This window comes from Dermacentor variabilis, chromosome 10 (assembly GCF_050947875.1).
Source record: "Dermacentor variabilis isolate Ectoservices chromosome 10, ASM5094787v1, whole genome shotgun sequence".
Classification (NCBI taxonomy): domain Eukaryota; kingdom Metazoa; phylum Arthropoda; class Arachnida; order Ixodida; family Ixodidae; genus Dermacentor; species Dermacentor variabilis.
Window position 1 is genome coordinate 25,633,705 of NC_134577.1, and position 27,652 is coordinate 25,661,356.

General features: G+C 47.1%; 1 protein-coding gene across 1 annotated transcript; it reads right to left on the minus strand.

The window, feature by feature from the left end:
- Positions 1-2,903: 2,903 nt before the first annotated feature.
- LOC142560190 (E3 ubiquitin-protein ligase SIAH1-like) lies at positions 2,904-24,796 on the minus strand. Its single transcript, XM_075672100.1, has 5 exons — positions 24,632-24,796; positions 19,270-19,546; positions 7,964-8,096; positions 7,006-7,112; positions 2,904-3,631 (listed from the first exon to the last, which is right to left on the minus strand). Exons 2-5 carry the CDS (start codon positions 19,460-19,462, stop codon positions 3,075-3,077), a joined length of 990 nt encoding a protein of 329 aa, XP_075528215.1. The 5' UTR covers positions 19,463-19,546; positions 24,632-24,796; the 3' UTR covers positions 2,904-3,074.
- Between the last annotated feature and the right edge of the window lie 2,856 nt (positions 24,797-27,652).

Below are 27,652 nucleotides of genomic sequence, written 5' to 3' on the forward strand. Positions count from 1 at the left end.
GAAGAACTGTGGTCCGGAGAGACGCCCACCAATCGCGCGCTCAGTGATGGAAAAAGGCACGCACTGCCGAAAGAGATAACTGAAATATGCTATCAAAACGAAATCACCAATCGAAGAGAAATAATCAAGCAGGCATTCGTCGAACATTACACAGATATATTCAGCCTTAATACACCAAACACTGACTACTTCAGAACAGGATTCCTATCGCTGGTGCCGAGATTAGAGGACGACCTTGTGCACGCTCTAGAAGCCAGTATTACAGCTGAGGAAATTGAATCAGCGATTCTGGAGCTTAGTTCAAACAAGTCTCCTGGGCCAGACGGTCTCGTGCATCTCTATATAAGGCCTTTAGAACAGAAATGGCAGTCGCACTTGAAAGGCTGATTAGCGAATTCTATGAAATGACAGAAACTCCTCCATCCTTCCGAGCGTCGTACGTAGTACTAAGTCCTAAAACGAATGATTCGATTAAGCTACAGTCTGTTGAATCATACCGTTTCATCAGCCTAACAAACGTGGACTATAAGATATTCACGAAGATTTTAGCTCGACGCCTTCAAAGTGCTATTAAGTCACTTGTAGGGCCGCATCAGACATGCGGCATAAAAGGCAGGACAATCTATACCATTGTTCACACAGCTAGAAGTGTACTTGAATGCTGCGACAGAATGTATGGGCGCGTGGCCATGTTGCTATTAGATCTGCACAAGGCTTTCGATAAAGTCGTACACGAAGTTTTGTTCTCGATCCTAGACCATATCAACGTTGGAACCGTTACTACAGAAGGTGTTAAAATGATGTGCAATGGTTGTATAGCGAAGCGGATAATTAAAAGGCAGTTAAGTGATGGTATTCCTGTGCAGTCGTCTGTCAGACAAGGCTGCCCTTTATCTCCCCTGCTTTTCGCTCTCTACGTGGAGCCCTTTTGTTTGCGGCTGCTGAAAAGCCCAAACATCCGGGGTAACACTTTTCATAAAACTGAAGTTCGAGTTTTAGCATATGCTGATGATGTAGCAGTGTTTTGTACGGACCATGACAGTGTTAAAGCAGTTGTACAAGAGGCTGTAAAATTTTGTACTGCAAGTGTAAGTGCTATTAACTGGAACAAGTGTCTTGGTTTTTGGCATGGGAATCGGCAATACAAACCTAAGACTTTTTGTAACATGCAATGGGCGGTAACGCCAGGCACCTACCTAGGTGTGCTACTCGAACATCGTCGTGATAGCAAAGAATATTGAGGCAATGAAGTAGTGCCAGTGAAAACCGAGACCGGCAAATGGGGAGGGCATAAGTTTTCATTGTTTGCAAGAGCCACCGCCTGTAATTTGTTTTTAGTCGCTAAAATCTTTTGCGTGATGCAACCGTTATGTCTGATGAGAATGTCTGTGCAAAAGCTGCATAGAGTATTCGCGACGTTTATTTGGGCTTCAACATGGGAACGTACAAGTCGTAGTAATCTGTTCCATAGACTGTTGAATGGTGGGCTGGGGTTGTCACATTTGTTCCTCAAACAGATTGTAAGCAGGTTTCTTTTTTTTGCGTGATCGAAAGGATGTTTTTCTGAGAACAATGATTCAAGCTCGACTGCGCGATTCATATCCTGATTATGTAGTGTCGTCCATGTATACGGGGCCAATGCCTTTAAGTGCTTTTTTGCGTGAAGTGGTCGCCTCTTTCCAAATACTAAAAGCAAGATTTTCTAGTGAATACGCGTGGCCGCTGTTACTAGTACGAAGTTATATAAAGATCTTGTTGATGTATTCTTGCCTGTACCGTTGTATCGTACAGTATTATAGGTTCAGAACGAGAGGTTCTTAAGAGAGTTAAACGAATACCGGTGAGAGCTTCTGTTCAATCTTTATTTCTTCAACTACATACAGGCACTGTCCCAGTGAAACCGTGGTTGCAAAGCAAAGACATTTTTGTTCCTTGGTCTGTGAATTGCTTTATATGCAAAAAACCGGAGACGATCGAGCATATCTTTCTGGTCTGCCATGACGCAGTGTTTTTGTGGGATATTCTAAAACGCAGCTTTAAAAAGGAATTGCCATTAAGTGCTTTCGGGATACGCTTCCTGCCATGCGCGGAACCAGAGGGAGTGCCTGTCGATCTGTTAATGCTTCTGTGCATGCATAGCGTGTGGCAAACGCGTATGGATATTAGACATGAACGCATTGTTCAGGCCCCAGCACGTGAATACTTCATTGAAAGTGTGCTATATATACGCGAATTTTTCTGTGCACAGAGTGATCCTCCTGATTGGCTAAGTGCTTTGGACAAAGTGACTAGCCTACATCGTTCTTATCACAACACACTGGTCCGGCATTGACTTGTTGTTCTTTATGGCCATGTAATATTTTCATTGTACTTTCTTTTGCCAAGCCGGTAATAATAATAAAAAAAAAAACTCATGGCTGAGTGGTAGCGTCTCCGTCTCACACTCCAGAGACCTTGACTCAATTCCCACCCAGCCCATCTTGCAAGTTGTTTTTATTTATGAATTGCCTTCCGCCATTTATCGCTTACGGCCAACGCCGACGACACCGGCTTTTCTGCGACACGAGCTCCTTAACGCTGTCGCGTTAAAAGGAAAACGAAGCAGCATGTGTAGAAGTGCCGGGATGCGTAAGGACCAGCCCACAGACTACGAAACCGTTAATTACAGGCAAAATATTTTTGGGGCGACTTAGCCTCTTTACAAAGAGGGCCAGTACTCATTTATCCGTAATATGCCGTATGTCAGCCCGTGCAGACACAAAAAATTTCGATGCGAAAATTATATATATATATATATATATATATATATATATATATATATATATATATATATATATATATATATATATATATATATATATATATATACAAATAACTTGCTCCGGAAATCGAGTGACAACGAGTCAGGGGTCACATTCATTTTATCAATGATCGACCTACTAGCTTGAACCCACATTCCGCTCGAACAAAAGTCGGGAGGTGAGCGTCAAAATAAAAGTCGAAGAAGTTGTTCGCTCCAAAACTCTGGTCATCGAGCCCGTAACGTTGGCACGCGCTAAAATTTAGCGCACGTGTCAGGGATACTGTTTGGACCGAGGCTTGAACATCCTAAAATAGCTGTCCCGCAAGTCGTCGTCGTCGTCGTCTTCCGCTTTATTACCGGCGGTTGGCTTGCGTTCTCCGTCCCGGACGTCACCGGACCCCTTTCCCGGGGGCCCGAACATCCGAAAGTAGCTGTCCCTGGTGTCGCCGTCCTCTTCTCGCTTCCCGGACGACGAGTGACGACGCTTGACGGTGACCTCGACGCTCAGCTTGACGGCGAAGTTGCGCGCGTCGAAGGCGAGGCCGTCTCCTCGCTCCATGGCGGCCTCGACACCTTCCAGGACGGAAGTAGGCCTGGACGTCCACGTGAGGGTGCGGTCGCCTTCCCTCACCTCCAGCTGGTAGGTGAAGTTCCGGGCCTCCTGCGGCGTGTTCACGATCAGCACCAGCGCGTGGAGCAGCTTGAAACCGCCGACGTGCTGCATCGCGAGGACGGTGGCGAAGTGCTGCCCGAAGCACGACTGAACCGTCCTCTGCTCGTAGCTCCACGGTATCTGTCCATCGTGGACGACGAACTCCGCCTTCTCGCCTGCGAAGTGCATTTTTTTTAAGGTCAACTGCAGCGGAATTTCGGAACGGCGTTAATAAAAGAAGCCTGCAGTTTCGCATAGTGCGGGTATAGAGCCGGCCACCGTGCAACGTATTTATGATGTAAGAGTAGACGCGCCGTGAAAAGACTTCCAAAATGAACGTTTTTATACCGAAACTGAGAAAACTTGCAGCGGCATAGATGACGACCGAGTCAGCAGGAGCGAGCGCGGAAAAAATCACGATGCTGTGCTCCCACGTGACCACTTTCTGCATCGCGACGTCATGGCACATGGTCCCGCCGTGGTCGCTTGGTGGCGCTGCTAAGCACGAGGTCGCGGCATCAGGTCCCGGCCACGGCTGCCGCAGTTCGATGGGGTGGAAATAAATAAATAAATAAATCCTGTGAACCGTGGATCGGGTGCACGTTAAAGAACCCCAGGAAGTCGAAATTAATCCGGAGTTCGCCACTACGGCGTGCCCCGTAATGATATCGTTGTTTTGGCACGTAAGATCCCAGAAGTTAATTTATGGCGACCCCTGCTAGGCCCACATGCGTAAGAAATTGAGAGACACGTAAGATGTCATGCGAAAACGCATGAGTGGTTTTGATAAGTGAGCCCAAAGTAAAACTTTTAGTCGGTAGATTTTCCTGCAAAACATTACCAGAGGAAACTATGGCGCTACTCTTTGCGGGAGCTTCAAATATGGCGGGTCAGCTGTAGCAGGAGAATTATGAACTTGCCTGAACTTTGAACTTTTCGCTTCAAATGTTTTACGACTTTGTAAATTGATGATTTTCAACAACATGATGCGTTATAAATGCAAATACTCCCAGTGAAAATGCATGTGCGCAGAGATGTATTGGCTCGCGCTGTTTACAGAGCAACGACTGCTTGGAAATGACGCCTCAAAGAACGTCTTAAGCTACAAGAACGAATACACACCCGTGCACTGTACAAGTCGATCCCGTGGCAGCCAAACGATCGCCTCGCCCAAGTTCCCTATAGCAATTTTAGTGGGAATCTCTGAGCTTTCGTCGACTTGCCTCTAAAGACGGCTACCTTTCATATAGCGTAGTTATTTGGCCGAATATTGGGCTCTCTACCATTTTGCTTTCATATGCCGATCATTCACGAGGTCCAGATTTGAGCGTATATAGATTTAGTATGGCCTTTATGCTCTCTGTCTATTCGCGGAACAATATGGCCAGCTCATTTCTCTCTTTTATCTTTTGTATGAAGCGTCTACATGGCATAATATCATTTAATTCGATATAGGTGGTGTTCAAATCGCACACTCGGCAACAGCTCCCTCGAAGTATATATAATAGAAGCCGATCTCGAAGGCCACGCTTTTATGCCCTGGAAGCGGCTGAAACACGTCATGGACGTCATGTTGTGAACATCATATTTCCCCCCCCCCCCCGAATCCTTTTATTGTATTCTGAAGTGTTATTGTTGTTTATTGTATTCTGAACTGGCAGAACTTTCAAAGTTAATCAACAAGCGTAAGACAGCTGACATAAGGAAGTATAATATGGATAGAATTGAACATGCTCTCAGGAGCGGAGGAAGCCTACAAACACTAAAGAAGAAACTAGGAATTGGCAAGAATCAGATGTATGCGTTAAGAGACAAAGCCGGCAATATCATTACTAATATGGATGAGATAGTTCAAGTGGCTGAGGAGTTCTATAGAGATTTATACAGTACCAGTGGCACCCACGGCGATAATGGAAGAGAAAATAGTCTAGAGGAATTCGAAATCCCGAAGGTAACGCCGGAAGAAGTAAAGAAAGCCTTAGGAGATATGCAAAGGGGGAAGGCACCTGGGGAGGATCAGGTAACAGCAGATTTGTTGAAGGATGGTGGACAGATTGTTCTAGAGAAACTGGCCACCCTGTATACGCAATGCCTCATGACCTCGAGCGTACCGGAATCTTGGAAGAACGCTAACATAATCCTAATCCATAAGAAAGGGGACGCCAAAGACTTGAAAAATTATAGACCGATCAGCTTACTGTCCGTTGCCTACAAAGTATTTACTAAGGTAATTGCAAATAGAATCAGGAACACCTTAGATTTCTGTCAACCAAAGGACCAGGCAGGATTCCGTAAAGGCTACTCAACAATAGACCATATTCACACTATCAATCAAGTGATAGAGAAATGTGCAGAATATAAGCAACCGTTGTATATAGCTTTCATTGATTACGAGAAAGCGTTTGATTCAGTCGAAACCTCAGCAGTCATGGAGGCATTACGGAATCAGGGTGTAGATGAGCCGTATGTAAAAATACTGGAAGATATCTATAGCGGCTCCACAGCCACCGTAGTCCTCCATAAAGCAAGCAACAAAATCCCAATAAAGAAAGGCGTCAGGCAGGGAGATACGATATCTCCAATGCTATTCACAGCGTGTTTACAGGAGGTATTCAGAGACCTGGATTGGGAAGAATTTGGGATAAAAGTTAATGGAGAATACCTTAGTAACTTGCGATTCGCTGATGATATTGCCTTGCTTAGTAACTCAGGGGACCAATTGCAATGCATGCTCACTGACCTGCAGAGGCAAAGCAGAAGAGTGGGTCTAAAAATTAATATGCAGAAAACTAAAGTAATGCTTAACAGTCTCGGGAGAGAACAGCAATTTACAATAGGCAGCGAGGCACTGGAATTCGTAAGGGAATACATCTACTTAGGGCAGGTAGTGGCGGCGGATCCGGATCATGAGACGGAAATAATCAGAAGAATAAGAATGGGCTGGAGTGCGTTTGGCAGGCATTCCCAAATCATGAACAGCAGGTTGCCGTTATCCCTCAAGAGAAAAGTATATAATAGCTGTGTCTTACCAGTACTCACCTACGGGGCAGAAACCTGGAGGCTTACGAAAAGGGTTCTACTCAAATTGAGGACGACACAACGAGCTATGGAAAGAAGAATGATAGGTGTAACGTTAAGGGATAAGAAAAGAGCAGATTGGGTGAGGGAACAAACGCGAGTTAATGACATCTTAGTTGAAATCAAGAAAAAGAAATGGGCATGGGCAGGACATGTAATGAGGAGGGAAGATAACCGATGGTCATTAAGGGTTACGGACTGGATCCCAAGGGAAGGGAAGCGTAGCAGGGGGCGGCAGAAAGTCAGGTGGGCGGATGAGATTAAGAAGTTTGCAGGGACGGCATGGCCACAATTAGTACAAGACCGGGTTTGTTGGAGAAGTATGGGAGAGGCCTTTGCCCTGCAGTGGGCGTAACCAGGCTGATGATGATGATGATGATGATGATGATGAAGTGTTATTACCCGAACAACTCAAGAAGGAAAAGAAATCTTTTGGTTTGTGCCCCACAGAGCATGTAACTTCCAGACTCACCACGGACTATGGATAAGTTCTTGTGGGCATCACGGATGTGCGGCATCATATCTTTTGGAGTGCCAGTCCATTTGCACTCCTTCGCCGTGAATAAGCAGGGACAGGGCCTGTTAACAACATAGAGGAAAAAGAAAGAGAGGAAGCTCAAAACTGTTCGCGCAACATTGCGACTGAGATGACTTGGGATGGCAAGTTCAGGTGCCTTCACTACATGGTGCCACTGACGTTCGCGTTATTACTGCAAAGATCACGCGACGCCGACACGCACAAGCGACACTAACATTTGCTTAAAGAAAAAAGGGCGTCAGGAGGGTGATTCCCCCCCCCCTTTTTTTTTTCGTGTACGCCCAATACGTACACAAAGCGAACGTATGATTATTCTTTGTCTACATCTCGGCAAGTTGGCGTGTCATCGTCGGCCTGTCGGCTGTCTCGTCGAGTAGAAGCTGTCGCTACTCTAGCCATCATGTTGTCACTGTCGGGGATGCGACCATTCTCGCAAGGTTCCACGTGACAATAAAGTTGTTACCACCACCACCACCCACGTGACTCGGCGCCCGACGCGTCAAGGTGTCTGGCACATAAAAAAATAAATAAATAAGTGCGAGGTAAGTGTGTTGGCGTTACGTAGCACCTCTTTGAGGTTCCGGATCCATGATTAACAGTACGTTCAGCACATTGCAAAGCGTTGTTCAGGAGCTTACTCGACAGGCGTCCTGCCTTTTCAAGGAGCGGAGTGCAAAACACACACACACAAACACACACACGGCCTTAGCTCTCCCATTCCCTCACTATTCTACCACGTGACCGACTTCCGCACACGTCACATGCGTACTTTTTCCACTTTGGCACTGCTAATGCTGCTAAGGCTATAAAGAAATACAAAGTCGCCGAGCCAGACGTGCGAAATAATTGACCAACGCGGAACAGATGGACCATAGCAATAAACAAAACTGACCTGTAATCGCACGTCTTCTCATGATCATGTTTCTCAAGCAGGATTGGCTGAGCGGTACAGCCATGATCCGAGTACTTGCACGGGTAGGGAAGCTTGTCAGCCACTTTCTCCATGGCCCACGCTCGGACGCTGCCTGCGCAAGGACAGTGGGCTGTTCTGACGAGAGCAAGGACAGCTCGAACGAATATTTTACTAAAAATGAAGTTACGGGGTTTTACATGTCAAAACCACACGATCTGATTATGAGGCACGCCGCAGCGGGACACTCCGGAAATTTGGACCTACTGGGATTCTTTGACGTGCACCTAAATCTAAGCATTTTCGCATTTCGCCCCCATCTAAATGTGGCCGCCACGGCTGTGATTTAAATCCCGCTACTAAATCCCGCCTCGAGGATCAACTATGCGCCGTCTAGCGGGCCGAGGGTGCCGACAGGACCCACGAACTCCTGGCCGTCATCTAGGCTCGGCCTTTGGCCCTCCCCACCAACTCGCAGGGCACGCAATAGAGTTATTTCCTCCTCCTCCTCGGGCGCGTTATTCCGGCGTCGCATGCCGGCGAGGAATTGCGACAGCAATCACGTTTTTCTTGAGCTGAGAACATGAGACGACGTGGAACGGTGGCCACGACAACCCGATTCGGTTGTGCGGCCGAGTGTTTGCGAGGCCACACGTCGGCCGCGGCGGGCACAAGCGCGGGACCGCTGCACCAGTGCACCAGATATCGCAGCATGCCGCGCTGTTTTCTGGTTCGGTTTCCTCCTAGTGTAATTAGCTCGGATCGAATCTCGAATGATGCAAGACTAGATGAAGAAGTTTTACTTAATCAAGGCCTCTATCTGCCTTATCACCGCCTTCGCTTTGTAGTTTCAACAACGTACGGGTTTGTGGTGCCAGGTGCCGGAAAGTGCCGAGATATTGCACCCATATATCATTGGAGGGGGGGGGGGGTGCTTGCGATTGCAAGGTTACGTTAATGCAGCGAACGCGCTATGCGTATGTCAAAGCACTACAACACTGTGAGTGCAACGAACTGTTTCTACGCTGATGCTGCGCTTGTCACGGACGCCTATGCTTCCTTCACGATGACGGCGAGAGCCAAGGAGGAAAGGAAAATAATAGCAGATGGAGCGTGACATCAGGCGGTCAGCCTGGGCAAGCCGACCACCGCTGACGCCGCCCCTCCCGTTTCTCCGGGGCAGGTTGACTCATGCGAAATAGGCCTTTCTTTATTGTTTTTCGGACCAAGGGCGCCTAAATTAGAGGAGGGACCCATACTGTTCCCTACTAAAATTACTACCAGGGACCTCAGGTACTGCTATCATTCAGCTACAGAGGCAATTGTGGGTATAGCATATAGATGTCGTCTGATATTCGTGCTTGTGGCTCCGGTCCTTTTTGCACCCTCGTTTGTTACGCTTAATCGCCTTTATTGAGTTACATTTCAAAGCCGATGGTCATTAAGGGTTACGGACTGTATCCCAAGGGAAGGGAAGCGTAGCTGGGGGCGGCAGAAAATTAGGTGGGCGGATGAGATTAAGAAGTTTGCAGGCACGGCATGGCCACAATTAGTACACGACCGGGATTGTTGGAGAAGTATGGGAGAGGCCTTTGCCCTGCAGTGGGCGTAACCAGGCTGATGATGATGATTTCAAAGCGATTCTATACTTTTCTATTTGGAGGAGGCAATAAGACCCTGGGAACGCGAATAGTTATTGCAAATTGTTGTATGTACAAAGCAATATTTTGTTGCAAGTGAACAACCTGCAATGTCAGGCGGCCGTTATAAGCCATGCGGGCGAAGTTTACGTAAATACGTGCAGTATAGCCATCATTATGGTTACCGCGCCGTCATGGCTGAAGCGCCATGTCTGCAATTGACGATGACAGTATGACGACAGCGTGACGGAATTGGAATTACGACGACCGAACGACGACACAACGATGGCGTGACGGCACCGGAATGACTGTGGTAGAATGACGAGTGCATTGACGGCGCATAACTTGTCGTAGCGAGCTCACCGCTTCTGCCGGTCTTTATTATGCCGACCCGCCGTGGTTGCTCAGTGGCTATGGTGTTGGGCTGCTGAGCACGAGGTCGCAAGATCGAATCCCGGCTACGGCGGCCGCATTTCGATGGGGGCGAAATGCGAAAACACCCGTGTGCTTAGATTTAGGTGCACGTTAAAGAACCCCAGGTGGTCAAAATTTCCGGAGTCCTCCACTACGGCGTGCCTCATAATCAGAAAGTGGTTTTGGCACGTAAAACCCCAAATATTATTATTATTATATTAATGACGAGTGAACAACTGTGACGGCAGGACGACGAATGTATAACGACAACGAAACGACAGCGACGATACGCCTGTTGACTAGCGACAACTGTATGACGATTATTGGAACGAAAGACGATGGCACGAACACAATCGGATGACGATGTAACTGCTACGACGGCATCACGGCGACGATGTGAGAATGAATATATATATATATATATATATATATATATATATATATATATATATATATATATATATATATATATATATATATATATTGCGAGATACCAAACGACCTCGCAGGCGCGGCTACGTCATCAGGCGTTTGGCGTGTTGCGCCACCACGGACCCGAGCACATGAGGGTTGGAGCCTCCCGCATGTGGCCGTGCGTCGCTTAGCCCGGACTGGGTAAAGGGTCATCCTGGGGCTTGAGCCGATGCCGGGTGTTCGGACCTTCAAGGCCCCTCGGCGGAGGCAACACACCTCTTCGACCTCTGCTTCACATAGACGACGCCTCCAGACTGACCCACCTGGAGGAAATCGGTAGTCGCCTTTTCCGCTCCTCCTTTTCAATCTTTTGCTTTCTGTATTGCCTTTTCATCTTCCCGGTTTTCTTTTCACTTCTCACTTTCGAATTTCTGGGCGGCAAGGGTTAAACTGGTGTAGTTACGCAACCTTGGGTATTTTATGCTAGGTTATAGCGACGATGCATGGCTATAGCATCTTCGGGTATTTTTCCAACCTTATAACGTCCCCTTGTTGAGCTCGGTGCTGGGTGGCTGCTATAGCCGCCGAATTTTCCAAGGTTTATATGGCAAGCAATTTTCCTCCCTGCCTGATAGCTTCCTGAAGAAGGGGCACGCCCATGAAACAATTCAGTTTTTTAAGCAATCGAAAAAGTCTTCTCCGAAGTACCACGTTGTACACAGTCAGAACGAAACTAAGACAGTTGGGATGTAGGAAAATATTAATCAGCCCAGGCTACAAAGTAACGAAGGTTGGAAGCGGCGATCTTCTCGCAGTTCGCGACAAACTGCAGTATGACAAACTCGCGAAACTTGTAGCCTTTGGGCACGCTTCTGTTTCAGCGGGCACACACAGGTCGATAAAACACGTTGCGCGGTGTTATTTCGGAAGATGACCGTCTCGAACTCAGTGAAAGCGAACTACTTGAAGGATCGTCAGACTAGAACGTAGAGCAGCAACTTACCTGAATCAGTCGAAACCGGTTACTGTAGGCTTAGTGTCAGACCATACATCCCAAATTCACGTTCATGCTTTAAGTGTCAGCGTTTCGGGCATGGGTTGCAAATCGGTGCAAACCGGTGAACTACTTGTGCTCGGTGTAGTTCAACTGAACACTCTTCTGACATCTGCGATGTGGCCAAAGTGCGCGCCCGCGCGGGTCTCATCTTCAAAGCGACCTGCTATGTTTTGCAGCGAGCGCGTACGCCGGTAACTTCGTATGTGCACTACTCTTTCGACGTTTCGTTCGCGTTGAAGCGAGCTATTTTCCCTGCTGCTGCCGTGATTCCTCACTCTAGCGTTTTGACAGGAGTTTCCGTGGTCATCGAGCGAGATGTGTTCATGTTTACCTGTGTGCGCGTGGCACCGTGCTTTTAAGTTTAGTTAGCTGATGTTTACAAATTTATACGGCCTATAAAACTACTATCCTTACTTCGTATAGCTATCCACTATAGTTTGCCACCGCAATCGGTGATTCGCCTTTCGGGCAAAACGACGACGATAACAATGATATAGAAGCTCCAAGCGCATTTTTGCCGTCGCCGTTGCCGTGATGTTCCGTATTACGTCCAAGGGCAATAACGTTGTCGCCGCGCGTCGTGTGCTGTATGTGAGAGTGAAAGTACGCGAGGGAAGCCCCCCGCAGGGGCGTCTGCGTCAGCAGGCGTTTGGTGTGTTGCGACACCACGTACCCGAGCACACGAGGGTTGGACCTTCCCGCGTGTAGCCGTGCGCGGCTTAGCCGTGTCCGGGGAAAAGGGGATCCTGGGGGTTGAGCCAATGCCGGGTGTTTGGACCTTTACGGCCCCTCGGCGGCGGCAACACACCCCTTTGGCCTCGGCTTCACGTAGACGGCACCCCCGGACTGACCCACCCGGGGGAAATCGGCAGTCGCCTTTTCCTGTCCTCCTCTCCAATCTTCGTCTTTCTCCGCCACTTTTGCACCTTTCCTGTCTTCTCTTCACTTCCTTTGCTTCCGTATTTCCTGGCGGCAAGGGTTAACCGTGTGTAATGTATCCAATCTTGGGTATATGCATTAGGTTATAGTGGCTGTGTACTGCTGGCGCTGGCAGGCTGCATTTATACAGAATCTTGTCACGTCCCCGTGTTGGGCTCCATGGTGGGTGGCTGGCACAGCTGCCGAAATTTCAGTAATTTCTATGGCTTTTAGCTCATTCCCCAAGCTACCTGATCGACCTCTTTTGAAAAGAGGCCGCACCGATGAACCCTTCAACTTTTTCGCCAAGAGCAAAGATATTTTCCCACATTTTCACGTGATCCATACCGAAACGAACCAAAGGACCGTAAGAACGCTTTCTCCATTTGTTGTTGCGAAGTGCCTCACAGACACACTGGGCCCTGGATACAAAATTACTAAAATGGCCAGTGGCGACCTTCTCCTTGAAGTTCGTGACAAAATACAACACGACAAATTGACAAATCTTGTTTCATTTGGTGAAACCCCAATTTCAATAACCCCTCACCGTTCCCTCAACAGCACAAGAGGTGTAGTTTCAGAGCAGGACCTTCTAGATCTGACTGAGGCAGAGCTCCTAGAGGGCTGGAAGGAGCAGCATGTCACTAATGTGCAACGAATCAAAATCCGCCGAGATGACAAGGAAATACTCACAAAACACCTGATCCTTACCTTTTGTACCAGCACTCTCCCTGAAAGCATCGAAACAGGCTATATGAAAATTACTGTCAGACCGTACATACCAAATCCACGACGATGTTTCAAGTGCCAAAGATTCGGCCACGGCTCTCAGAGCTGCCGAGGCCGTACCACCTGTGCAAAGTGCGCGTCCCATGACCACCCTGCGGACAACTGCAACGACCCACTTCACTGTGCAAACTGTGACGGTGAACACGCCGCCTATTCTCGCTCCTGTCCTTCATGGAAGAAGGAAAAAGAAATCATAACACTTAAAGTAAAAGAAAATATCTCATTCAAAGAAGCGCGCAAGCGTCTTTCTATTGCACAGGGACCTACATTTTCCGAAGTGGCACGGCTGGGGGCACGGCCACAACGGTATTCGGCGGCGCTTAGGACCACCCAGAGTGGACCGGCGGCATCGCCACTTGCCCCCACTGCGGGACCAGCTAGTGCTGGCCTGCCGCCCAGCAAGATCCAGCAGCCCTCAGGGTCTGCTGTCTCTAGTTCTTTAAGGGCCTCTGCGCGCGTAGAGAAGCCCGAAACACCCGCGAGCGGACACCGCGAGCGGACATCCAACGCCTCGGCGGAGGCGATGGATACATCACAAAGTGCGTCGGCGTCCCAGACGCCGAAGGCTCGGCGCAGTTCTCAGGAGCGCGCCAAAAAGGACAAAACCCGCATCACAGGGCCTGGAAAGAGCCCTGTGGGCTAAAGTAGCTTCTCTCTCCTAAACACACAGCACATATCAATAACAACATGGATACACCAATATTACATTGGAACGTTAGAGGTCTCCTCCACAACCTCGACGACGTCAAAGAACTCGTACATAAATATAATCCCAAGGTGCTGTGTGTACAAGAAACACATCTAAAACCAACACAGTCAGGCTTTCTGACGCAATTCGCCATCTTTCGCAAGGACCGTGACGATGCCAACACCTCTTCCGGTGGTGTAGCAATAATAGCTGATAAGTCCGTTGCATGCCGTGCTCTGGAACTTCAAACACCTCTTGAGGCAGTTGCGGTTCGGGCCTTACTGTTTGGAAAATTAATTAGCATTTGTTCTATCTACATACCACCTAACTTTCGGCTCCATCGAACAGAACTCGAGGGTATTATAGATGCCCTGCCAGATCCATACATACTGGTTGGGGATTTCAATGCACACAACACTCTTTGGGGGGATTCCCGATGCGATGCCAGAGGTCGAATAATAGAACAAATCCTGTTTTCTTCAGGCGCCTGCGTGCTAAATAAGAAACAACCAACATTTTACAGTCTTGCACATAACACATACAGTTACATAGACTTAAGCATAGTATCCCCCACCTTAGTGCCCCGTTTAGATTGGAAAGTTATTCAGAACCCTTATGGCAGTGACCATTTTCCTGTGATCCTCCAATCTACAAAAGAACATGATCCTCTCACATACGACCCTCGATGGAAGATTGCATCTGCTGACTGGGAAAAATTTAGAACTCTTACGTATATGCCTCAAAACACTCTTAACGATTTTAATATAAACGACGCTGTTGCTTATTTTACCGCTTTTATGATTGACGCCGCATTGGAGTGCATCCCACAAACAAACGGGACCCCGAAGAAAAGGCGAGTGCCCTGGTGGAACGAGGATTGCAGGAATGCACGGAAAAGACAGAATAAGGCCTGGGACATGCTGCGCCGCTCTCCAACAACTGAGAACCTTGTTAACTTCAAACACATAAAATCCCAAGGAAGACGAACACGGCGCACGGCTAAAAGGGAAAGCTGGGAAAAATACATCTCCGGTATTAACTCCTACAAACAAGAAGGAAAAGTATGGAGTCGGCTGAAAAAATTAGTAGGCCACCAACCTTACCTCCTGCCTTTGGTCGATGTCCAAGGCAATAACCTTGAAGACCAGGCTAACGCCCTTGGACAGCATTTCGAACATGTGTCCAGCGCCGAACATTATTCGGAGCTTTTCCACAAACTAAAAAAATCTGCAGAAAGCAAGCCGTTCAATAGAAAGTGTCGAGAAAACGAACCTTACAACAGTCCCTTCAGTGTTATGGAATTCAGAGCATCATTAAACACTTGTCAAAGCTCTGCTCCCGGAGCCGACCGTATTATGTATGAGATGATAAAGCATCTGGACTCTAGCGCTCAAATGGCTCTGCTGTCCCTCTTTAACACTATTTGGGCAACTGGGTTCCTTCCACTGGCATGGAGAGAAGCCATCGTAGTACCCATTCTAAAACAAGGTAAAGATGCATCCTCAGTGGAAAGTTACCGTCCCATTGCTTTAACAAGTTGTCTTTGCAAATTTTATGAAAAAATGATAAACCGCAGGCTCTTACATTTCCTTGAAGAAAACAAACTGCTCGATCCTTATCAGTGCGGCTTTAGAGAAGGCCGTTCTACAACAGATAGCCTTGTTCGCATAGAAGCAAACATCCGCGAAGCTTTTATACACAGTTTTTTCTGTCTGTCTTCCTCGACATGGAAAAAGCTTATGATACAACGTGGCGGTTTGGAATATTACGAGATCTTTCAGAAATTGGTATCCGCGGGAATATGCTCAACATAATAGAGAGCTACTTAACAAATCGCACGTTCCGCGTTAGAGTTGGGAATGCTCTATCCAGACCATATACACAGGAAACTGGGGTGCCGCAGGGAGGCGTACTCAGCTGTACGCTTTTCATCATAAAAATGAACTCCTTACGTTCAGCAATACCACCCGGCGTGTTCTACTCCCTATATGTAGATGATATACAGATCGGTTTCAAGTCGTGTAACCTCGCAATCTGTGAACGACACATCCAGATTGGACTGAACAAAGTGTCTAAATGGGCCAGAGAAAATGGCTTTAAAATCAATGCCAATAAAAGCTCATGTGTGTTATTCACACGAAAGAGAGGACTGACCGCAGATCCCAATATAGACTTAAATGGACAGCGCATACCTGTGAACACAGAACACAAATTTCTGGGCATTATTCTGGATAAAAAATTAACTTTCATTCCGCACCTAAGATATCTTAAGCACAAATGCCTAAAAACAATGAACATTCTAAAAATCTTGTCGCATGCAACTTGGGGCAGTGACAGGAAATGCCTCATGAATGTCTACAAAAGCCTTATACGTACACGCCTAGACTACGGGGCCGTGGTTTACCAGTCTGCCACCCCAAGCACCTTAAAGATTCTTGACCCTATTCATCACTTAGGTATCCGCCTGTCTACCGGTGCCTTCAGGACGAGTCCTGTGGAGAATCTCTACGTTGAAGCCAATGAGTGGTCGCTTCATCTTCAGAGGTCGTACTGTAGTTTTCTTTACTTTCTGAAAGTTAACGCGAATCGCGATCATCCGTGTTACGAAACCATAAACAACCTCGCATCTGCAACGCTGTTTGATAATCGACCTGCAGCTAGAGAACCATTTTCTCTGCGCATTAGAAAACTTTCTGAGGAAATGGAAGTTCCGGCTCTTGAGCAAAACCTTATAGTCCCAGCAAAGCCACTGCCGCCGTGGCAGTGGCAGCACATAGAATGCGATACGTCCTTCGTAGAGGTTACAAAACACGCTCCAGAGGCACACATAAGAATGCATTTCTTAGAACTCCAGCACAAGTACCCTTACTCAGAATTTTACACTGACGCTTCGAAGTCGTACGCTGGCGTTTCCTATGCAGTTGTAGGCCCATCGTTCTCCGAATCCAACGTTATGCACCCGGAAACGAGCATCTTCACTGCAGAGGCTTACGCAATACTGTCTGCTGTCCAACAAATCAAGCAAACAAAGCTACAGAAAGCCATTGTATATACAGACTCCCTATCTGTCGTAAAATCTCTGATATCTCTCAAGAACCTCAAGAATCCCATACTCATTAATCTATATTCACTCCTGTGCAAATTATATTCGTGCAATAAACAGGTCATAGTATGTTGGGTGCCTGGGCACAGGGGCATCGAGGGCAACACGCTCGCTGATGAAATTGCCACATCCATTACAAAAAAAGCTGGCAACCCTTCCATAGGTATCACACCTTCAGACCTAAAACTATTTTTGCGCAAAAAACTTAGAAAGCACTGGCAACAGATGTGGGATACTGAAACTTCCAATAAACTCCATTTAATTAAGCCACACTTAGGAAATTACGCACCAATAACAAAAACACGGCGAACTGAAGTCATTTTCTGTCGCCTTAGGATAGGCCATACTTATGCACACACTCTTATCTATTGACCGGTAGCGAAGCTCCAACCTGTTGTAAATGTGGCGAAACACTGACCGTCCTCCATGTCCTGCTGGAGTGTCGGGAAGCGGAATCTCAAAGAAAAAAGCACTTCCCTCTAGCGTACCGACAGCAGATCCCTTTACACCCATGTATGTTCCTTGGTGCCGACCCGCTTTTTAACCCAAAAACAGTTTTAAACTTTTTACAGGATGTTGACGCATTACAAATACTAGGCCCACAAGTTTCGTAGCACGGCCTCTAATCAGAGGCTCCTGCTGCGAAAGCAGCGCTTTGTATAGCACTTGCCTCCGGGCCCTTTCAGTTAAGGACCTTGTTGAGGCAGTAGTGCTACTGACATATATGCATTTTTAGTACCTCACACCTTCATGGTATAACTTTTAGGTTAACAGCACACCTCACAAGCCATTGTCATTATGTTAACATGTTTATAGCCTGCTTCTTGTCTTATGCCTCTATACAGCCACACTATCTCGTCATAGACAGCCACCATACCCATTGTTGTTACTTTTCTCACCGAGCACATAACACCATTGCTTGGCGCTCTTTGGCCATGACTGGCCCTTGCGCCACAAAACCCTATACATCATCATCATCAACGCGAGGGAAGCCGATGGTCGCGGATCAATCTGGCGCGCGCGAAAGGCGAAATCGGAGTTTGCACTGCGATGAAAGGCCGTGGGAGGATGGGAGGGAGGGAGGTAGGAGGGGGGGGGGGGGCGTTGTTCTCTGGCATCAATTGCGCATTTCGCGACCGGCCACTAGGGAAACTGATGATCGCGGCTCAATCTCGTGCGCCACATATACAGAGGAAACGGGGAGGCAGCGCGGGAGAGAGGGAGTCGACACGCATATCGACTTCGCCAACACGTGTGTACTTTGTGCGGTCGCGCGCGCCTATCTAGAAAATGATCTGCAGACGGATCATAGCTTTGTGCGCGCTGTGTGCTCGCCTCTCTTGCGTTGAAGCGGCATATATAGACAGCACGAAGGTCACTTCGCTCGCTGCAGCTGCCGCGTTGCTCACCCCAGCGTTTTGACGGCGAGTGTACGCGCTCACCGAGTGTGATGTGTTCATGTTCGCTCGTGCGCGCTGACACCACGTGCTTGTTAATTCGGTTAGTAAGTGAATGTTTCCAAGTTTATACGGCCGATAAAAGTAGTATCCTTATTTCGTATAGCTGTGCATTAATTTGCTATCGCAATCGATGCTTCGCCTTGCGGGCGAAACTGGGAATTCTTAACTTGAAAAGAGTTTTCAGTTTTTGTATGAAGTTGATATCTTCAAAATAATTTGGCCGGGTCCCGCGTAACGCAGCCTTGCCTTCGAGGCATTAGCCGCAGTGACATGAGCTTTTACAACACGTGCCTCATCATAGCCCCTTAACTTCAAGAGCCCTGTGGAGGCAGTAGTGCTTATATACATTGCATTATATCACTTCTTCATAAGGAAACTTTTACGCTCATAGCTCACATAATGAGACATTGTCACTACTTTGATGCTTACACATTTTTGTTTACAGCGACCCATCTTTAGGCCTCTTTGCAGCCGCATGACATCCACCATTTGCAATTCATATGATCATTTCACATCCAATACATAGACATTAGCCATATGTAACGGTCATAGTATATGTCATATGTCATAGTATATAGTATGGTCATGTAACCATAGTCATTGCCATATGTAACGGCGCTCTTTGGCCTTAGCTGGACCTTGCGCCATTAAGCACCGCACATCTTCATCAGATACACAGCGATCCAGCTGCTTCCAGGCTGAATCCAAAGAGTAGGCAAATACAATTCCGCTAGAAAAAAAAAAGAAGAAACTAAAAGAAACGGATCTTGTGCTTACAGAAATAACCTATTTATCGGCAACTTACTGATCTGCCCCCTGCACAGAGGACAACTGGTGATCTTGTTGCGACACGGGAAGCACAGCAGATGACCGTTCATGCATTGGGCGATGGGCGGCATGACGGGATCGAGGCACACGGGACACTCGAACACGCTGGCCAACTCCGAAGCCAGGTCAGCCGAGGCCGGCGCCCGTGGTCGAGAAGTGTTTTCGCTCATCGCGCGGATGCTGAAGGCTGCGTTCTGACGTCACAGATCGATCCTTTGGAAACCTCCTTCGTACAACACTCGAGGCACGATAAGCTGCAAAAACAGGCAGACCGAAAAATCAAACGGGCTCCAGGAACTCTCTCATCTCGTTAACTAACAGCGGTTCTTCCTAAAACAGTCTTTCGTCAAGGTTTTCCCGTCGTCCGTCCGGGTAACGTTTCACACAATTCATCGTTATAAGACACGACACTTCGCTGCATCTTACATCTCGGACTCCCAGCCTCAAACGACCGCAGAGGAAAGGAACACTACGAAATCGTTGATTTTGCTCATTCTAAACATTTCCTGCATTATTATTATTATTATTATTATTATTATTATTATTATTATTATTATTATTATTATTATGCTATTTGACGACACATATACAACGGACAGAGAGGGGCATAGGGAGGGAGCACGCTGGCGAATACCACCGGAAATAGGACAACGCAGGCCGATTACTCGTTAGGAAAGACGAAGAGGAAAGAAAGAAATCAGACATATAATTAAAGCAACAACAAAGAATGCGGTAGCAAGAAAAAAAAAACGCTTGTCACACTAACTACGAAAAAAAAAACGTTTTCTATTTTTCTTTAAATAGATGTCTTATCACTGGCAAAGAAAAAACGGGAAGCCAAATGAGAGAAAAACATAACTCGAGTACACGCGAACCCTCGTTATAACGGCATCATCTGAAAAATAAACGGAATTCGTTTTAAACGGTATTTCGTTAAAGCAGAGTAATTCTGAAAGAGCCACAGCAACGGGCAAACAGCACTGGAATAAACGCGGGCACATGTAGGTCGCTTCCCTGACTTTGTTTTTTCTGTTGTTTAGAATTACTTCGTGAAGTTAGTATGTTTGTGTGTTTGCGGCATGTGTGTGCGCATTTCTCAACTATGTGTTGGCATAGCCGGCTCTTATGTAGTCTATTATACGTTCCAATCTGCGTGCAGTTATTAAACAAACAAACAAATGTTAAGATGCTCGTAAAACATTGTGCAGTAGTGGTGCACATGTTGTAGTAGTAGTATACGTGGTTGCAAAACAAGTCACAATGCTCCTCGCCTGTCCAAGTTAACACTTAGGCATGATTCCTGCTATTATTATTGCTATTATTCCGCATGATTCCCTGCTGCTGATCGAAGTTGCATGGCTTGATTCCAGACTGCGAAGGCCGCATTACGGCGGGGGCGGATTGGGAACACACTCGTGCACTTTGATTCCTGGAACATGATAACGAAACTCTTTCTCTCTTCCTCCCTCGCTAGTATACTGCCTGTCTCTACTAGAATAAGGGGCGGCTACAAGGGGAGACAAAGATGGCAAAGAATGTACGAAGTGGTTAAGCGCGAGAGTGACAAACGCATTCACATAATTTACTTGTTCGTAGGGAGCACCACGTGAGCGCTTTGACCGCCTTCTGCTATGCGGTTTATACAATGACCGCATCGTCCGGTGCTCCAGCGGGATCGTCTGCTGCGGTCTCGATAGCAGACGGTGTGATAAGTTGTATGCTGCATACGCTTGATTAGGCTTGGCATTCCTCGCTGGTCTTCAAGGTGACCGCGATTGCGTGGATGTATTGACTATTTTCTTTTATTTCGAAATGTTTCACGTGTGCCCGATAACAGTTGACCCTTACTTCTCCGCGTATCCTGTGCCGACGGGATACGGGAAGTTGCCCAGCAGACGTCAAATGCGCAAGCCTTCGGGCACGCCGCCAAGTGAAGATAACGGAGCCCGGACATAAGTTATACAGACGATGCGGGGGTGAACAGCGCAGACGACACGACAAGAAAGGCTCGACACACGAAATGCATGGGGGAATATTCAGTTTGCAAAAACGGTATCTGGTGTGTGAGGTGCTCAGCGTAGAAGTGCACACGATACATGTACCTGGGGAAGCATGGAGGAAGGAAAAAAACTAGAAGGGAGCGTCACAGTTAATTTCTTAACAAAACGTCGTTTTATGCATTCAATCACAAAATTAACTGGAACGCCAGTGCATTTCTCCACAAAGTTCGAAAATTGTTGTCTCGAAACTGACGTCATCCTGAAAATTGGTTCCATGTGGAACAGCCTTGCGAACTCCACGGCTGGAATTTGTAAATCGCAATGTTGGCCCTAAGGTGATTAGTTAAAAACGTAATTAGTGAATTGTTAATTAGTCGATTGTGCATTTCAATTTTTCGTGCAAGTACTGTCGGCCGCTTGCAGTAGACCGGACCAGCTCATGAACTAGAATTGTGCTGTCTGCTTAAAGCACACACACGCACACGCACACACGCACACACACGCGCGCGCGCGCTGTATCATCCGGTATATGTACAGATGAGCAAGATGAACTGCACACGAAGCGCTCACGCTATACGGTGTGATTTATTTTATCGTTAACAGAATTTAAAAAGAAGATTGCTCGTGGCACGCTGCACAATTATATTTCTAGAGATAGATTACTCTCGGATGCGGACATTATATGCAAGAATGAAAATGAATATTTGACTAAACAACAAATTTTGGTATTTAGCTTTTAAATCATTTAATTTATTACACTTACTGCAATTTTAGGAATTGTAGCCGGTTACTTCTAAACTCATGTCCACTTGGAAGGAATTCTGAGGATGACGCTGGTTTCGAAATTATGCGTTCCCAAATTTTGCGACGGAATGCACTCGTTTTCCAATGATGTTTGCGTTTAAATGCAGAACAAGGCTGTATGTTAAAGTGGAACAATGTATTTATGCCGCAAGTTTGGCTGCAACTATTTCAAAGCTGGTGCTAGTTTCATAACTCGTTCCAAGCAGATGGGCCTCGTGGAGTCACTTGCTTTCACTCATTTACGGCAATGTGTCAGCAGTCATGGAGGCATTACGGAATCAGGGTGTAGATGAGCCATATGTAAAGATACTGGAAGATATCTATAGCGGCTCCACAGCCACCGTAGTCCTCCACAAAGAAAGCAACAAAATCCCTATAAAGAAAGGCGTCAGACAGGGAGATACGATATCTCCAATGCTATTCACAGCATGCTTACAGGAGGTATTCAGAGGCCTGGAGTGGGAAGAATTGGGGATAAAAGTTGATGGAGAATACCTTAGCAACTTGCGATTCGCTGATGATATTGCCTTGCTTAGTAACTCAGGAGACCAATTGCAATGCATGCTCACTGACCTGGAGAGGCAAAGCAGAAGGGTGGGTCTGAAAATTAATCTGCAGAAAACTAAAGTAATGTTTAACAGGCTCGGAAGAGAACAGCAGTTTACGATAGGTAGCGAAGCACTGGAAGGGGTAAGGGACTACATCTACTTAGGGCAGGTAGTGACCACGGATCCGGATCATGAGACTGAAATAACCAGAAGAATAAGAATGGGCTGGGGTGCGTTTGGCAGGCATTCTCAAATCATGAACAGCAGGATGCCACTATCCCTCAAAAGGAAAGTGTATAACAGCTGTGTGTTACCAGTACTCACATATGGGGCAGAAACCTGGAGACTTACGAAAAGGGTTCTGCTGAAATTGAGGACGACGCAACGAGCTATGGAAAGAAGAATGATGGGTGTGACATTAAGGGATAAGAAAAGAGCAGATTGGGTGAGGCAACAAACGCGGGTAAACGACATCTTAGTTGAAATCAAGAAAAAGAAATGGGCATGGGCCGGACATGTTATGAGGAGGGAAGATAACCGATGGTCACTAAGGGTTACGGACTGGATTCCAAGGGAAGGGATGCGTAGCAGGGGGCGGCAGAAAGTTAGGTGGGCGGATGACATTAAGACGTTTGCAGGGACAACATGGCCACAATTAGTACATGACCGGGGTAGTTGGAGAAGTATGGGAGAGGCCTTTGCCCTGCAGTGGGCGTAACTAGGCTGATGATGATGATGATGATGTGTGCTAAAGTAACTAGTTTAAACGTCCATTAGTGAAATTTCGCTAATTATTCAATTATGCACATTGATTTCCCCTGTAGGTAATGTGCACCTCTTCGATAACTTCCAGCTCGATAACTGTACTTTTGCTGTGTCCCGGGCGATTTTTGGAAGCTCTGGTAACGTTAAAATAACGTTAAAACCGGCATATCGGCCGGTTGGGAAAAGCACCAGACACACTGGGTCGGTCGAGCACCATGTCACGTGGTCGGCCGACTTTCCGAGACAGAAAAGGCGAAGAGGGTGGCTTCTCGGAGAGATGGCTAGCGAAGGCCGGCTACGTGATGTAACGCTCACTCATATTTTGTTTTCTTTTCCATCCTTTGTGGTCGTGGGTTTTACAGGTTGTGTCCAAATTCACACCCCAGCGACGGCCCCCCTCTGCTAACGAATACAGATATCGAAGGCTGTGCTTCTGCTGGTTGCATGCGGCGGAAGCGATTACCAAGAGCCGGAAGTACGTCATAGACGTCAGCTTTTGGAGGCCACCTATTCTGGACGCTGTCAAATTAGTAATCTCGCCCGCTCTGATTGGCTCACGTGGCGGCTACGGTGTGTCTGATTAGGCTCACGTGGCTGAATTAGAAAACACGGCGTGATTCGACTCAAAGAGGCATATCGAGGCTGTAAAGGACAAAATGCTCGAGCCATTGCTGATGATGATAGCGTTTTGCACAACGGAGTCAGCTGTGGAAGAAGACGAAAATGAACGCGCGAGAACTGGCACTAGCGTGTTTGCGCGGTTGCCCGAGGCGCGCCAACGAAGAAGACGACGACGACGCTCGAGCCATTGCTGATGACAATTTGTGCTCGCAGACGCCACGAAACCCCGGATCTGAGCCACCATACAGCTTCGCTGTAGAAGTACTTCACTGTGACACAGCGCGTGAGACACGCCCTCATATGCTTGCAATGCTGCACCCGCTTGCTGAACCCTGTATAGATGTCCGGTGGTTTCGCAGGCTCGTTCTCATCTGCACGAGTACAGTAGTTGCAAAGCACGCGCACAAGGTGTACCCTCATTACGCCGGCGAAGCGCAAATTGACTGAGCAGTTGGCGGTCACTGCGACGCTAAAGAGTGCTCGAAGTGCAAGGATCAGCTCCCACGTCCGCAATCTAGAAAGGCTCGTCCAAGTCGCCGTTAACTTTCAGGTGGCGAGCATACACTATGGGTTTATGTAACTGAAATGGAGGGAAATTTACCTCGATCAGCTATAGGGCCACTCTAGATGCGGGCTCTTGTCCATTGCGAAACTAGGAACGCGCACCGACACCCGTCGCTCCGTGCCGTCGCCGATACGAGCGGCATTCACCGATACAGTTGTCCGAAGAGACCGCTGCTCGCTACTGCTCGCAGCGCTACGACGAGACCCTGGCGCGAAGTCTCTCGCCTGACGCGGGCGCTCGTCGTTTGCTCTCCGTGACGTCAGAGGAGAGAAATTTATTATCGCCTTCCGCTTTCCACGCCTGTGGAGTTGGCAAAGCTCTGCCGTAGAATAAAGAACCAACTATCAAACGAGCGGAATCGGAGAAGTAGAGGCATTGGTAGAGGTATGAGCCGAGACGTCGGCGCGCCGCCACCGATGTTTCTTGTCGGCAAGGTCGGCGCACCATTTAAATAGGCATATAATGATTTCTTCGTTAAGTCCATCGAGCTTCGTTCGAGATTTTCTGTTGTCGTGCGTAATTCTTTCGACCGTCTCGAGCGTAGAATCATGTCAAGCAGGGGAGCAATGAAGCAACACAATAAAGGTAACCCTTGCTCTCCCCGCGTCTGCGCATGCGTGTCGTCACAAGTCAGCGCAACGCGGGATTCCGGAACTTCTTTTCCAAAACCGCGATGCGGTAATATGGCGCAACGAGAGGAAACAGCAGCCTCGATCGACACGTCCGAATCGCGGCTTGGGGGTCGTGGGCCCTCTATAGTTGCGGGTATAGTCGGCGATGTGTCCGATAGCGGCATCAACGCGAGAAATGAAACTTGTAACAAGATAGAAATTTCTGGCTCCGATGTGTTTAAGGTGTCGGTTGGAAGGTTACGCATTATTCAGGCCGTTGTATTCGACGCAGTTTTTCTACCTTCCTACATGTAAACAATAATATGCTTACATGCCTACTTCATGGAAGTTTAAGCATTATTCAGGCCGTTGCATTCGGCGCAGTTTTTCTACCTTCGTACATGTAAACAAAAATATGCTTACATGCCTACATCATGGTGCTGTTTCTTTGTAGCGTCCATATATAAAAGATTGAATGCAAGTGACACCGATGGCTGCAATGAAGTATAAGACAGTTTCGACGTGCACGTTAAAAGAGAACTATTCAACAAAATAATTGTGCATCCGAGCAATGCCTGCCATTTCCACTAATCCACACCTTGTTCATTCAGCCTGGTGACGACGAGTTAACAAATTGAGCAAATTTGTTTTCTACAGTATCATAAGATAGTTGAAGAAAAAAAAAAGGTTCATCTGCTTCAGAAAAAAGGTATTTTGATTCTTTTTTCTTCAGGGAAATAAATGCGTTATAAGAAAAGTTGCATAACCAAAGGGTGAATAATATTCAGAACAAGTGATTTCACTTATTGTCCAGTCGGTAATGTGCGTTATGACATCTGCTGATTGGTTGACAGCTTAAGGGTTGAACTCCGCAAAAGTTGGTCGCAGAAGAGGTCTGTTTTGTTTTACGTAAAGCATATTGTATATGCACAATCTCATTCAAAACAAGTGGAAGCAAGGTTAACATATCTATAGAGTGTCACGTGCATCTTTGCAGGCTTAGTAATTCTAGCAGAATTCACTGACTCTTTGCTCACTGGAAAAACATCTCGTTTAAACGGAAGCATAGCGAAAAAGAGAACAATTACAACTACGACGCAAGACCAAGACTCTGCATATTTATGGAGAAAGGAATACACAAACACACTCAACATAGACGATTTTATATATATGCCCATTGCTTTTTAAATATATTGGCTGAAAAGCAAGAGGCTTGCACGACGTTTTGCGTTTCTCTCTCTTTCAAGACCTCTGTATTCGGTCCCCTCGGGCCTTAGTGTGAAAAGGCCAGAATTTCAACCAGTTTAGCAAAGAAGGATGTAAAGAAACGGCTTTTTAAGTTTGTGGTTTCGATTTCCACGCCGCCGGCGCCGCCACCGCCAACGAGAAATGGCCGTGCGCCGGCGCCGCTGACTACACTCTCTTAGAAATATTTACACCCTTTGGGGCTTATCTTGTCCCACAACGATCGATAATCGTCATCTGTCTTGCCCGAGTTTCCTTTCTTGAAAGCTCGGCGCTCGCTACTTTCCTTTCGAGAAGCTGCGTCACACTGATAACGCGCATGCCGTTCGTGACTGGGAAGTACCGGGCTAGCAGCGTTAAAAAAACGGAAACGCGGGCAAGAGAGATGACGATTATCGTTGTGACAAGATACGCCCAAGAAGGTGTAAATATTTCTACTCTTAGAAAATTTTACACCCTTTGGGGCGTATCTTGTCCCACAACAATAATCGTCATCCGTGTTGCCCGCGTTTCCTTTCGCAAGCAAGGCAGATGACGATTATTGTTGTGGGACGAATTTACACCCCAAAGGGTGCAACCGGTTTAAGAGTGTAAAAACCGTTGCACCCTTTGGGGTGTATATTTGCCACAGAACGATAATCGTCGTCTCTCTTGCTTGCGTTTCCTCTCTTGAAAACGCTGCGCTCGTTACTTTCCTGTCGGCAGTGCTATGTCATGCTGATAACGCGCATGCCGTTCGTTACTGGGAATACCGGGCTCGCGGCGTTAAAGAAAGGAAATGCGAACAAGAATGCGGACAAGACAGATGACGTTTATTGTTGCGTGGCAAGATACGACTCAAAGGGTGTAAACTTTTCTTCGAGTGTACACTCTAAAAAAGTTTGCACCGTTTGGGGTGTATATCTGCCACACAACAGTAATTATCTGCCTTGATGCGTTTCCTTTCTTGAAAACGTCGCGCCCGCTACTTTGCTGTCGGGAATGCCATGTCATGCTGATAACGCGCATGCCGTTCGTTACTGGAAAGTACCGGGCTCGCGGCGTGTATCATTAACTCAACGTACTCACGCTGACGTTTTCTTTCAATTAATTTCGAGAATTGTCATCTGCTGTATCGCTCTCATGACGAAGTAGAAAATAAAAACCTCCAAAAGTTGTCGTTAGTTACGTGGCAGGAAAGTTACTGGTCTATCACCTCGCT